General features: G+C 36.8%; 1 protein-coding gene across 1 annotated transcript; it reads right to left on the reverse strand.

Annotated features, from left to right (window-relative positions):
* Positions 1-4: 4 nt before the first annotated feature.
* Positions 5-14,535, reverse strand: eIF3l (eukaryotic translation initiation factor 3 subunit l). The gene is made up of 11 exons (XM_019056452.2): positions 14,374-14,535; positions 13,203-13,375; positions 10,846-10,948; positions 10,413-10,539; positions 8,912-9,141; positions 7,723-7,893; positions 6,129-6,299; positions 4,848-4,994; positions 4,126-4,289; positions 1,077-1,284; positions 5-339 (listed from the first exon to the last, which is right to left on the reverse strand). Exons 1-11 carry the CDS (start codon positions 14,389-14,391, stop codon positions 196-198), a joined length of 1,656 nt encoding a protein of 551 aa, XP_018911997.1. The 5' UTR covers positions 14,392-14,535; the 3' UTR covers positions 5-195.
* Positions 14,536-14,770: the final 235 nt, after the last annotated feature.

Genomic DNA, 14,770 nt, shown 5'->3' on the forward strand with positions numbered 1-14,770 from the left:
GGAATTAAATTTTACAAATATTTATTATAAAACTTAAAAAATGTCCTTCACAGTGCTAACTTCAGTTAGATATCCAATCTTCGAATGCAAAACTTGAGTAATGTTCGGCAATACTGACCCTGCAGTTTCAAAAACTCTACTCCAGTGTCAAACTGACCTTAACACTAATCAAAGAAATTCAGATAGAACTTAAATTCAGTCCTTGCTGATCTTCAATGACCGCAATTTGTTGTTCTGTTCTTCGAACTTCAGGATTTTCTTGATGAAGAAGTCGCCGTACCGGTGGGCTACTTTGGTGTCCGCAATGTGAACCATCTCTCCATCTACATAGAAGTCCAACTGAAAAAAGAAATAAATATAAATTAGAGATTCGTTTTTCTGACAGATGGGTGCAATGGCCCGTGTAACCAACTTTCAAAAATAGTGAATTAGTTAAAAAAAAAAAGAATTGGCCACTTGCGATCATTCATTAGAAAAAAGGCCCTCATGCACAGAGGGAACTTTTTCAGAGAAAGAATTTGCATGAAGTTGGATTAACTCTTTTTACATTGATTCTCGATCTTGGGATCGAATATTTTCACCTTGGGGCAGCTTAGAGCTCTCACAATTTAAATTGAAACATGCAAAAATGGTGGAAGTCTAAAAACAGATGAGCTCTTGTTTCCTTCAAGAATTATGTCTAGCATGGCTCTTGGGTCCTCGAATTCCCTACTTCTTTCTTACGGTTAATATTAAAATTAATTGAGTAATTTGATGTGGGAAGATCCAGAAATCCACTAGCAAAGAATAAAAATAATAAAGAACACAAGCGCTGCTGTCAGGTAAAGCAAATTTCACTAATTCAATCTCCGTAAACTGAACAACAAAACTAAAAACTTTTATCCTTTGTTAAAGTATATCTTTATGTGAAAGATGATAAGGAAATAACTCGCAGGAAGAAAAGAGTTCAGCATCATTCAGCTATATGACTAATTATTCTCCTTTTGATGTTTAAATAAATTGTTCAATGAAGTGATGAATAGTTTTTAATCTTTATCAGGAGGACTTGGACATTTTGACAACTGATTTGGTCTTACCTCCGATCCAGATTGGAAACTGCCGTCTAAACCAGAAGGACCTTTAACCCAAACGACATTCTTCATTTTATGCTTGAAGCAAAGTAGATGCGTTGTCAGAGCTTGCACCTCTTTGTCTAGCGACCAGTCATCTCCGAACTGATGTACTCCTTGAGACATGAACGTTGCTAATTTTGTAAGCGGGAGTGTGGTATACAGCTTCAAATAACTGTGCACAAACAGAAACTCACATTATCTTTCATATTCTGGAATAGGGGAAAAACACTTGGGCCAGTTTTTTTTAATGACTTCATTGATATTAAGAGAGAACCCGCACAGAGCATGGGGTCAGCGGCTCTCGATGAAAGTCGATGAAACTTTAATAGATTGGTATAAAGTTCATAATTAAGGAAAAGCCAAAAAATTAGCTCATTTTTGCGAGTAGAAACCGAGATATACACAATTGAATCCGGACTATTTTCTATCATGCCGCAGCATGGCGGAAGAATTCCGAGTCCCCTCTCCTCTTGTTGTTCGGCGTTCTCGATAAGACCTCAGACCTAAGATAGGTAAGATAGGAGGAAAGAATGAAGAGGAAGAAATACGCTTAAAGCTGGTATAATCTAAGAACGATGCGCAAATAGTTCGCATAATTAAATAGGAAAAAATTATGCAAAAAAGGATAAATAAGGTGAAAAATACACATAAAAATGCGAGGGACGTTCTGTAGGGGTTTAATGGCCCTGTTTACCAAGAGACAAAAAGCAGGAAAATAAAATGAGAAAAAAAAAGGATTAAAAAATGATGCTCCGTCAATGATTACACATGCGAGATCGTCGACCAAAATCTAACCTTAGCTTTTTTAATGCATTTGAACATGTTGTTTTTCGATTGACATTCATGCCCTCTTCATAAATCAAAGGAAAAAACAAAGAGTATTTTCCTCCATGAATTTTTGCAATAAGAAAAAGTATGTTTCCTCTCAGAGAGCATACACTGACCAACATGTGAAGATTATCAGTGGATAAAATAATACTCTTTTTCTTGGGTTTCTCAGATTCTTGAAGATGGTACGTACATCTAATACAAACGAATCTACTCCTTGGAAAACTGCTACATATGTACATTTTCCAAGTTTAGAATTTTTTTTTTTTTTTTATTATTCATACTTTTCAAGGTTGGACACGATCATGAAAAAGGTGAAAGGACTCAATTTAGGGTTATATTGATCCCAAAACATGTCTCAAAGTCACTTCCAGGGTTTCCATGATTCCTTTATTTTCCAATTCCCTCTTCTTCCTAATTACATAGGGTGTTCAAAAAGTTTTGCACATTTCCGGGTTTTGAGCAAACGAAAGAAGCTATTGATTTGCAGTTTAAGTGTGCTTAAAGTAGACGCAATTACCAATAAAACAACACCAAGAACAGCTTTCTAGCTTAAAGTATAACAGAGATACAGGGTTTTGAAAATGTCATGTAGCGTGACCGCCTCAACGATATTTAGCTACAAATATGTTTGTCAAGAAAAAAAAAGTTAAATGAGAATCGAGTGTTTTTTTGAAAAAACTTAAAAAATCTTACGGAAATTGACAAACGTTAAGCTTCTTCATTGGATGACTCAACATTCGGCTGTTGTTCAAGGTGTTTTCCATCACTTTGAGCACAAAGCTTTAGCTGTTCTGCTCACTTCACAAGGATCGTCTTTTCGAAGTCTTCTTGAAGGAGGGTTTTTGAAGAATTTTTGAACACCTGTTTTCATCGCGGCTATGAAATGGCTCTTTCCTGAGTTAAAGAAATTTCTGAGAGGCACACGGTTTGATTCCATAGCCGAGATTAAGACCGCAGTTCAAAAATTCTTCAAAACCCTCTGTCAAGAAGACTGTCAAAAAGACGATCCTTGTGAAGTGAGCAGAACAGCTAAAGCTTTGTGTTCAAAGTGATGGAAAACACTTCGAAAAACAGCCGAATGTTGAGTCATCCAATGAAGAAGCTTAAAGTTTGTCAATTTCCGTAAGATTTTGTAAGTTTTTTCAATAAAAACACTCAATTCTCATTTAACTTTTTTTTCTTGACAAACATATTTGTAGCTAAAAATCGTGGAGGTGGTCATGATACATGTCATTTTTAAGACCAGTATCTCAGTTATACTTTAAGCTAGAAAGCTGTTCTTGGTGTTATTTTATTGGTAATTGCGTCTACTTTAAGCGCACACAAATTGCAAATCGATAGCTGCTTTCGTTCGCTCAAAACCCGGAAATGTGCAAAACTTTTTGAACCCTATGTATTTTCTTCATTTCCCTATATTTGCTATTTCCAGACTCCAAATTTTTTGAATTTCCTAACTTTCTCTGACATTCAAAAAAAACTTTCACTTCAATTTTTCTCCTTTTAATTGCACTTGCTTCTGCTAAATGCTAAGCACTCCTTACAAAATTCCCAGACTCCCTATGACTTCCCTAACTTTCCTTGACTTTGCCAGGTCGCCATAAATTTCCTGGCTTTCCAAGGTAGCCAGGAGCCCTGCACTTCTATTAATGCATCTGCCTTCAAAAGTATGATAAGGTGGTATTCATAAAATTCGTCTTGCTCTGGAGGGGAAAGGGTGGGTTTAATCCTAAATTGCAAGTTCGATACAAGGGGGGCTGTTATGTAACATTACAGTAGGCGCATAGCACAGATTTTTTTGCAAGTCTCCTTTGAAAATTAGTACTGTGTGATGAAATGGTATTAGGCATAAAATATAAGAAAATATTCTGCTTCCCTGTGAATGCTCTCTTTTACTTTAAAGAATTTACGGAACAACCTATTAATGTTCCCTAAAATACCAGAAAATCACACCTCTTTTTTCACATGATTATACCTTATCTATACACTTTTCTCCAAGTTATGCACAATGTAAATATTTTATTTCTTACAATGTAAATATATGACGTGTACCTGGCCTTAAAAAGGCTGCTGTATAAATAAAACAATTTCAATTTCAATTTACTGAAAACTGGTGTGAAAAGAATTCACAAAAAGGGAATTTACATTGGAGTTTGTGAAACTATGATTAAAATAAAAGGCAAACCTCCGAATGATGGGCAGCATTTTCTGTTGGGCCACTTCAGCCATGAAAACTTCTGTTTGGAACTTCAGTGCTTTCTTTGAGTGATCTTCTGGAGGCCCATCAAGGGGCGGAGAACCTGGAGAAATGAATTTTGGGCACGCGAACATGAAGCAGGATTCAAATTCCTGAAAATAAAATTTTTTAAGCGGTAATAAAAGGAATTAAAGACAATTTCATTTCAGTGAGAGGTTTAAATTGAGAGTCAATTTTATGAGACGAAGTCAGTAGTTTATAATACCTACGTTTAATTCTTGCCCTATATGGAGGTCCATTATAAATGAAGCTGATAATTGAATACAATCAATAGTGCAGACGTATCATCACAAACAGAATGAAGGACAGCAATAACAGGGTTGCCACATATTTAAAAAATGAGATTCCTTGACATTTCAGAATGTGCAGGATGATTAGAGAAAGATAAAAATGGCCACTCCCAAACCTGAACATGCAACATTTGTTGTTGGAAACATCAAACACATTTAAAAAGCAAAAAAAAAAAATGATTTAATAATCTTTCCCTGACAGTTTCATCATTTTCCCTGACACTTTCCAGTATTCTTTGACATTTTCTGGTTTCTTGCAACTGTGACAACCCTGCTCATTATAGAGTTTCGTGGCACTAAGGCTTCTATACCGAGGATAGAAGCAAATAGAAAATGGTAAATTATGTTAAACACACTCACGTTGGTGTCTCCATACTGCATTTTGTACATTTTTTCATGGTAGTTCTTCTCTCGAAGCACTTGCTGAATAGATTCGTCGATGCACTGGGGATGGAGCACTAGACAAATTGCCAGAAGATGGTACATTTTCTCTGTTTGCTTGTTTATCTGCAGAGAACACACGTAATAAGAAAGGGTAAAAAATTAGATGACCAGTCAGAAGTTGTTGGAAAAGATTGAGATACACAGTTTTGATATGGTTTCAAAAGTTAGGGCAAACTTTGTTAAGGGGGAGAAGAAAACTTGAGACTTGAAAGATATCTCGGATGAAAGCATTCATTGACGTTCTTGAAAAAATTATGATTTATTCTAGCTAAGTCTATTTGAGGTACCAGGATGTTTTCCGAAGTAAGTATCTTGAAGTGCTCCTAATTGGGGGTATTCAAACGAATTCTTGTCGGAACACTATCAACATCGTCTCTTATTGAAACTGGCGGCAGTACCGACAGTGGCGATGATATCGACAACAGCCGGCCTTATCGGAGTTTTGAGAGCTCGCACTCAATGCATTGTTGCCCCGTTTGTCTGTTGATCAGATTGCCTGGCGCGGCAGCACGAAAAATAGATGTACAAATGGCAACAGCTTATTTTTGCCAGCTCCGAAAACTCTGATCGCTATCGGCAAGAGCGCTCTTATCGTAACTTTTTCGGTAGCTTACCAACAACAGATAGAACAGCCCTACTCCTAATGACCATTTGCATGCAATGAGGCCTTAACAGATATTGATGGTGAAACTATCAAACCACGGATCTTGGTTTGCAATGTTGCAGACTTCCTGTCTTACTTTAACTTAGAAATGGAGAATTACTCAACATCAATCTTTAAAAACTTCTGTAATTTTTCTTCTCCGTGCAAAGCAAATTCTAAAAAAAATTCAAGAGGTGATGTTACTTTGTTCTCATTAGAAGATAAAACAGGAGCGGATTTTTTTAAACACTGCAAACGAGATACGTACATGGTTTGGAAGTTTCACCGTCCATGTACGATTCATCTTGGAGTTGATAGTTAAAATCCTATAATTGGAATATTTGCAACACTATGAGCTCCAGGAATTTACTTGGTTACTGGATGGTTTTCATTGTTGAGGTTAAGAGAGACTTTTTGATAGAAAATTCATTTAAGGAGAAAAACTCAAAAATGGAAAATGCTTTCTCCAAATAATATAGGCTAGAGTGATCCCTTGCATCTCTCTCTAAGTTTCCAGTGCCTCAAGAAATTTGCCCACATAATTGCTCAAATACCTGATCGTTTTGATAAGTTCGAGTCTGGAAAAGCTGCTTGACACTTTGGATGTAGAGGAGAATGGATGTGAAGGAGCGAATTGCATCTGCATATCGCCGCATCATCATGTACGCAAATCCAACGTAGTAAGCTGTTGAGATCTGGCATGCAGGGACATCCGTGTAATGGCTCTGGAATTTAATAGATATGCGAAATGAATATTAGCCCAAGATTATGACCTTAATTACAATTGTGGATCATACAAATTCTAACTCTGAGATAACTTATTGACTTATTACTTAAATGATTTTTGCTAAAATATGCAACTATCAATAACTTCAAATGGTTCAAAATGAATCTTCAGCTCATTTCCTAGGGTTGAAAGTTGATGTATGAGTATTCATGACAGGTTCTATGAAAAGACAGGTAAAAACCTTCCTTATGATGCTTTAACACTGTTAATTTATTGAGATTAGAATCATGGAGAGTTCAGGGAAATTTGAAATTGTACTGTGTTCAACCATACAAAATAAGTTTGGGGTTGGTTATACTACTCATAAATATTGCGATCTACCAAGAAAACATGAAAAGGAAGTACACATTGATGCTGCATCGACTAACGGCTCAGAGTTGTTGATCGAAGTTAACAGATTAACGTACCTCATTAAAATTTCCTCTAAAAATTGAGACAAAAAATATTTCAGAAATAAAAAATGTTGCTGTCACCAGATTAATAAGCTGAACGTCAAAATGTTTTATTAAAAATATCAAGAAATTATGAAGAAAGGTTAAATGCTTAGAAGATACTCATTGTACCATTTAAATTTTTATCTTATTGCATTTAATATATTCTGAGATATGCTCACTACAAATCATAGGACCAGGTCATAGGTTCATTTTGTCGTTCATGCATAGAGTACACAGAGTCGTAATGTAAGTGGGAGAGCTGGCCCGACTTTCAAGCATTTTCCAGGTCCTGACTTCCGAGAATCTTGTGTCACTTGTTCGATATGTGATCCATTTTTTTCGATACACGAGGACCCGGCAATCCGATGTAAACAAAAGAGATACGAATTACTAAGTATTCTACATCACCATTTTGGATTGAAAATGTATCAAAAAAGTGACCAAAGCTTGGCGCACACCAGGCCTGGAACTCGTTAACCAGAACAAGGCACCAACTCTCCCATTTACATTAAAACTCTATGTAGTCTATGCGTTCATGCAAAATTAGACGCAGTTGAAGTTGACACTAAAGGAATGCAAGTTAAATTGAGATTTTTTTGCTTTTAATTGCTGTCCAAATATATTTTGCAATTGGAACTCACATACAGCACTACATGGAGAATGTTTTAAAACAGTTACGATGCTACTGAGCATTTTTCTGTTCCTCAAACTGAAATACTATTTCTTCCAATTCATCTTCTATGAATAAAAGCTGATGCTCAAAATAACTCCTAAGATATCAGCTTGAATTTTAAACACTGCTAAATTCTGTAAGGACTCCATTTTTACAACATTTCGTTTTATTTCAAGGCAGCTTGTTTAAAAAAATCAAATATCTGTCGGCTTCACAACAGAGCTTTACGTGGAAATTTTAGTAACAAGACTTGCCTTTTTATTTAGTTCTATATTCTCTAAGACTTTGATGGCTTGATAGTAGTCGCCAAGAAGTGAATGGACGCGGAGGAGACCAATTAATGAGAAATATCCAAGCATTTTGTACAGCGGATGACATCCAAATTCCCCGGCAACGGATTCAGGTTTGTTGCCACTAGCATGAGCCTGAAATAAAATTTAAGAGAGCATAAAATTTTGACACTTACACCACTTCTTTCTGAGAAAATTTTCAAAATACAGTCAACTCCGCTTAATTGGGATACTAGTTAATCGGGACAACCGCTTTGTGGGATAAAATTGCCCGGTAGCCTTTTACATACTAGCAATATAAAAAACTCCGCTACATTGGGACAGAACTCCAATGCATCCAGATAATTATTTGCTGGAGGAACAGTTGAATCACGTCAAAATCACTTAAAGATGCGCGAGCAGAGCCCAAACACAAAGATTTTGGCAATGGTGAAGGACCGGCTCCAAATATTCCTTCAGCTGATGCGAAACAATATGTTGAATACCTCAAAAGATTCTTTTTACATGAAGAAAATAAGGAGCTTAATACTTCAAAGCTTAACCACCATCAAAATTGACCATTTTTTTGGTGCTTTCAGGGAAACTTTGGTTAGTCCGGACACCTGCTTGATTGAAAGTAAGTTGCCCAAGATGAATGTGTCTTCATTAAGCAGAGTTGACTGTAAATGGTTAATCAACAAAGCAGAAATATGAGCACCTTCTGCGGCTAAAACTGGACCACGCTTTGCAACTAGGAATTACATTAGCCGGCTAATTTCAGAAATGACATAAACGCCATTGGTTTCCCTACGCAGGTGGGTGTTTTTATCTAAGAGACAGGAATTGTAGTTCCTTATTGCGAAATGCAATCCAAATGGATAGAATGTTCAGAAATCAACATCTGAACAAGATATTAATAAGTATTTTTGACACAGACCAAATTGAAGTTATATCATACAAACAACATCATTTATGTTTTGCTGTATAACCAATGATAATTGTAAAAACTTCCATCTTGTTGAGGAGTTGATTTTCAGACTTCCCATTGTACGATTCGGTTTCTTCGTGAAATTTGAAAGATTAAACTTGTTGCAAAGTGCTGTGATTCATTCCTTGTCTAAAGGTCCATTATGTGAAAATTTAAAAAATTATGCAAGTGTAGCAAGATGTATACCTCCAACTGTTGTTTAATGTTGGATTTATCGACGAACACATGCAGGACATTCAATATACTCAAAACATTCCAGATTTTCGAAGCTGACTCCAACTTTTCAAGTTCTGAGGGTGACTTTTGGTGCAGACGAGCTCTGTACTGTGCATATGATTGAAATTGATAAATGAACTCATCAATCAACTCCCAAAGCCATTGATCAGGGAGTTCCAATCGAACCGGCTCCGGTGACGCTGAAAGAGAGGAAAAAAAGAGACAAATTTAAGAGATTGTTGAATTTGTTTTTGGTGATCATGATCTTCAGACTACTGAAAAACTAGAGAGCTTGCAGGGATGCAAAAACTTCCCGATCTCTTAACCGCAAACGCATGGCTGGTTGCATGAAAATAGAAAATACAGTAAAGAATGGGACAGCTGCGGTAGGAGTGTTCAAACGAATTCTTGCCAGAACACTATCGGTATTGTGTTGAAACTGGTGGCAGCACCAACAGTGGCGATGATATCATTAACAGCCGGCCTTATCGGAGTTTTGAGAGCTCGCACTCAATGCAATGCTGCCCCACTGTGTTGGTTTGTCAGATTGCCTGGCACGGTGGCGTGTAAAATAGATGTACAAATGACAACAGCTTATTTTCGTCAGCTCCAAAAACTCAGATCGCTATTGGTAAGAGTACTCTTACCGTAACTTTTTCTTGACGGAACTGTTTCAGTAGCTTACCAACAACCGATAGAGCAGCCCTAAGTTGCAGTACAAGTGTAATGGACCCGGAGTAAGTTGGGTGTTGGGTCCTAGAGCCCGGAGCTTATCTGCCTTGGGGGCGCAGCTTAGCTCGATACAGGTGAAAATAACATGAGCACATGAGCATGAAAATCCCGCGTTAAAAGAAATTGCGGTAGAAATCATGCATTTTTCAAAAACAGGGAGAAAAGGGCATATTTTTGGCAAAATTGCACCAATTAATAGAGAGAAGGCTAGAGGCGGTAAATAAAATGTGAGCGCAAATTTGAAAAAAGAGAAGGTAGGAACTTTCTGCATCCTGATCATAGCATATCCTTCATTTGTTGTACATTTGAAATTTTTTAAGAAAAGGTCGAGAAATTAAAAATGATGGAAAATAATTTGATCCCGGTTGAAACTCCATCGATGCCAGATCTAAATAAGGGCTGTTTTGGTGGTAGAAAGAATCAATGACAAACATCAGTTTTTTATGAACTTACATGAGAAACAGATAAAGGGGGAAAGTATAATCAGACGTCCATTGTTAAGTATTACTATTAAAGTGATTTGAGGAGTGCTCTAAATCATTGAAAAAAAAAAAATCATGGTACAGAGATTAAAAAAATTCATAGAGGCCTGTATACTTTAGAGTTATTACTTTAAAATTTTTATGAAAAAACAAGCCAAATGAAAATCAAGTTTTTCCAAAAAATACGCACAAACCACAAAGTAGAGAGAGAGAGAATTTAATATCATGAACTTGAAGAGCAATATTAAACATCTTACAAAGAATCCAATCTAGGAGAGCGCTGTAGTGGTAGAAGGATTCAAATCTCTGCTCCAAAGAAGGACCTCCGGGAACTCTGGCGTAAATGTGTCTGTAGCAAAGTTCTGAGTATAGAACAAGAAAAATCTGGAACAAAACCCATAACATAGATGAAGTATTTGTTTAGTGACGATGTATGTTAAGATTTTATTGGAATAAACTGATTTTTGACACAACTAGTTCTGATTTTGTGGAAGTATTTTACAATGCAAATTTCAGTTAATCCTAATACCTAATGCATAACATTTTGCAGTCGTCCACAAATTTTGCAATGATGTGAGAAGCGAACTCAAAAAAGCTCCACATTTAGAGTTAGCATAAACTTCACTAATTTCTAAGTTATGCACAAATGGTGTGCATTTGTATGTCAAATAGTAAAAAAATTATTCTTACGTGATCATCATTGCTGTTTTCTATTTCTGGAAGCTCTTTCAAGATTTCTCTATCTGTTGGCCATGGACTGTTATCGTAGTACTGCTCTGTCAATTTTGGGAAACTGAAAAAAGTGAAAATACAATGACAATTGGACGTACTCAGCTGGAATCAACCTGAGCCAACCTAATTCAGCTTTGCCACAGGATTTCAAAAATGAAATTTCACACTTCTGCCATTTTCCCCGACATTTTCCGGTTTTCCCAGTATTCCTTGACCATGGCAACTCTGTATATTAGACGTTGCCTAATTTTTTTTAATTTTGTGAGTATATTCTCCATATAGAGGGTAAAGTTACTGATTGTTTTTAGGTGATAGGAAGTTCGGTCCTTTGTTAAAAAAAAACTAGAACACAAGAATAATTTAGGCAATAAGAAATGCAATTGGGCTGGTTCAATCCAATAATAATGACAAGAAGTCGTTTAAAACAATACACGGAGAATTTTACCATGGACTGTAGGCTTCAGCTCTGGTGCAGACACTTTTTGAGCTGTATTTTAAGCCAAATATTTTAAGACTTGATTATGGCTGATTGATCTTTGCCCAGAGCCCGAAAGGAAGGATATCGATAAGGGCTTTTTTTGGCCCCACCTAAAATCTGGAAATTTATGCGGGTTTTCCAAGATGACTTAATGTAGTTTACAGAAATAACCATGATTTGGTCCATAGGGCACTGGATACGTGTTAAACGGTTGCCTGAACATATGCCTGCAGGCATATTTTAGCGAAAATGCGTGTTTCTCTATCACTCCGAGGCTTTTTTGACACCGAGCTCATCGTCTAACTAAAACAAGCTTTTGATATGTTATCTAGGAGGCTTTAGGACACATTTTAACCATGGTTTGGTTTTAGTTAGATGATGCGCTTATAGTGAAAAAAAACTTTTTCAAAAGTCAACTTTTCAGGGACATTCTCAAAAATCTTAGGGAATTACGTCGTTAGGGTTCTTTTTGGCTACGATTAAAGAAAATCTCCTTGTGACAGTTTGACAGGGCTTCATAACTGCCCTCATAATATACGTAGCGAGCATACAGTTGGAGAGACGTGTTCCCCTAAGATTTTTGCGGATGTCTCTTAAAAGTCGCCTTTTGAAAATTTTTTTTTTAACTATGAGCGCATCATCTAACTAAAACCAAACCAGGGTTAAAATGTGTCCTAAAGCCTCCTTGATAACGTATCAAAATCTCGTTTTAGTTAGACAATGCGCTCGGTGTCAAAAAAAGCCTTGGAGTGATAGAAAAACACGCATTTTCCCTAAAATACGCCTGCAGGCGTATGTTCATGGCAACACGTATCCAGTGGCCTATGGACCAAATCATGATTATTCCTGTAAACTACATTGAGTCAACTTGGAAAACCCGCATTAATTTCCAGATTCTAGGTGGGGCCGAAAAAGGCCCTCCTAGGGGGGCCAAAAAAGGCTCTCATCGATACCCCTCCTTTTTCCAATTGCTAATATTTTTGAGCTGAACACTTTTAACTACTGTGAATTTGGTTAAATTTGTCCTGTCTCTGCCATTCTTTCCTGGTGTGTTTAAGTTGAGCCAAATGTTCACAAAACATTCCTAAATGCAGTGGTACCAAGATATCTCATTGCGAAGTTTGTTAGGGTGTCTACTAAAATATCATTTTTGATTTTCTTGATATTTTAAATGAAAATTGATTGATCGCACAAGTAATTTGACACTTGTTTGATTTTACAACTAACATATTTAATGAATTGAATCAAATGTTTCACTTTCGAATGTGCTGAACTGCAAGTAGTTGAAAAATGCTTGACAACTTAGAATTTCCTGATTCATGACCAAATTTCCTGATGACGTCAAATTTCCTGATATTTTCCGATTTTTATCAACTGTAGACACCCTGTTTGTCTCCACAAAGGTTCTTATTCTTAGGGATCTCAGTAGGATTGACTATTATGTTGGAACTTTCAAAAAACGATTTATTCAAAGTGTTCAAGTTAGGATAAGATTAGCTGATCAAAACTTTTTTTTTTTGCTGTTGGAAGATACAATATGCCTAGAGAGGCTTAGTCATTTCTTTAGTTGAACAGCTTCACTGCCCGAAATCATTAGCTCAAGAAAAGCAAAAAAGTTTGATGGCATTCCAACTGTCACTGAAGTTTCAAGGTAAGAAAATTAGTTAAGTTAGTCTTTCACTTTCACTTCGTATTGCTGTGCAGTAACTTAACACTGGTACACTGGCAGCACTGAAGAGCACATTGATTTCAGAAATTGAGAGAGAACTCTAAAATGGGAAAATGGGATGGATTTATAAATTAAGAGAGAGAATTTATTTAAACTGTGCATACGTACGTGCTTTCGTAGAGAGTTTGTTTGTCAGATATACTCCCATTTTGAATGACATCCCTAAAATGAAGGATAAATTTCTTGATGATGTCTGGCATGATCGGATAAGATGAAGAATCGTGCTTTCCATAATCTGTATCGTAATGGTAATCATCATCATAATCATCAAGTCCTCGCCTCTGAAAAACAACAGCAATGGATGTGAGAGGTTGACTTTCGTCAAGAAAAAATAACAGTAGAGAGTAGGTACCTTGTTCGAGCTTTCACAAGAACAATAGGAGGGATCCTTGAAATCCTACAAAAATCAGTTATAGAATTCTGAAGAGAATCGGGCACATATTATTTTATGGAACTGTATGTTTTTGCAAATTTTGGCAAATTATGTTGACCAAATTAATAACAAATAAAGGAATGTACAAAACTTCCGGTTTTCATGAGATAAATTTAAATGTATATTTTCTCAGCGAAACCTACAGCAGGGACCGCAATCCTATGGCACCCCACTAGCCGAACACCTGTCTTCGGAGTACTGGACAAAACAGCCTTGAAAAGTGACTTCATTGGTGCTCCAGTACAATAGGCGAGTTTGTGATTGACAACTGGCCTCGATGGAATTTACCCGGTGAGAGCATTGCAAGTACAAAGATCGGTCTTAAACCTCCATTGAAACAACGCTTTTCACCCAGTGACTGTCATGGCGCTTCAATGCTCACCGCAACGGCTCAACCCTCTTAGCGGCTGATGAATGGAGCATTGAGGATGTAAACCAAGTCAAGTGACAGTAAGTAGTTAGGCCTCAGTGGGACAACGGGTAACTCCGCGGGTAATTCACCAAAATTAACTTTGGTGTCTATGACGAACGCACCTACTATGACTCTATCTTACTCTGGGATGTAGACTTAATCCTGTAATCGCAGAAAATTGCGCATCATATGGTAACCGGGTGAGCTGATGAACATAGATTGCACTTTGCTTCAATGCTATAGATGGAATTGAAAATGCTCTTCGTTCTAAAGTGAAAGGAAAAACTGAATTGAGTATGGAAAGAATGGGTAATAAATCCTGATCCTGAAGCCCGCAGGCTTCCACAAAGTTGGTCGAGGGATGAAGTTGAGGTAGTTCACTTAAAAGAGTAAAAGTTACGTTTCAGGGTTTTGAAATTTAAAAATTTACTTACATCATCATAAAAAGCCATTTTAGGGAGGTGAGCAGGAATCAAATTTTATTAAAATTAGGTCTGTGATAATAGTAACACGCCGACACTTACACTTCCACAGGCTGACAATTTACTAATCACATAACCTCAAAATTTGGGATGGACGAATATCGAATTCGATTGCGATTATTTGAGAGATCGATCGAGCGAGACTCCGTTGTTCAATATATCGATACGTCCAGTCTGCCAAACTTGCCGATCTCTGTTTGATCTGATCTGGAAGAACAATTCAATACTTCCTCTGTAGTAAGAAGATTCCTTCGTTACGAATAAATTATTTTTAAATATTTATAGTCACTGCTGCTAACTTTTGAGGAAAGAAGTTTCCACTGATAACTTTTAAACGTGTTATGGGAGC

This window comes from Bemisia tabaci, chromosome 6, assembly GCF_918797505.1.
Source record: "Bemisia tabaci chromosome 6, PGI_BMITA_v3".
NCBI lineage: Eukaryota > Metazoa > Arthropoda > Insecta > Hemiptera > Aleyrodidae > Bemisia > Bemisia tabaci.

What these genes read in the sequence shown, in the direction of transcription:
- eIF3l (XM_019056452.2), bottom strand. An exon ending in CAAACTCTCTACGAAAGCAC is followed by an intron (nt 10,949 to 13,202) that starts GTACGTATGCAC and finishes CACTTTTTTCAG; the next exon opens with TTTCCCAAAATTGACAGAGC. An exon ending in GAACTTATCAAAACGATCAG is followed by an intron (nt 4,995 to 6,128) that starts GTATTTGAGCAA and finishes TGTTCTCTGCAG; the next exon opens with ATAAACAAGCAAACAGAGAA.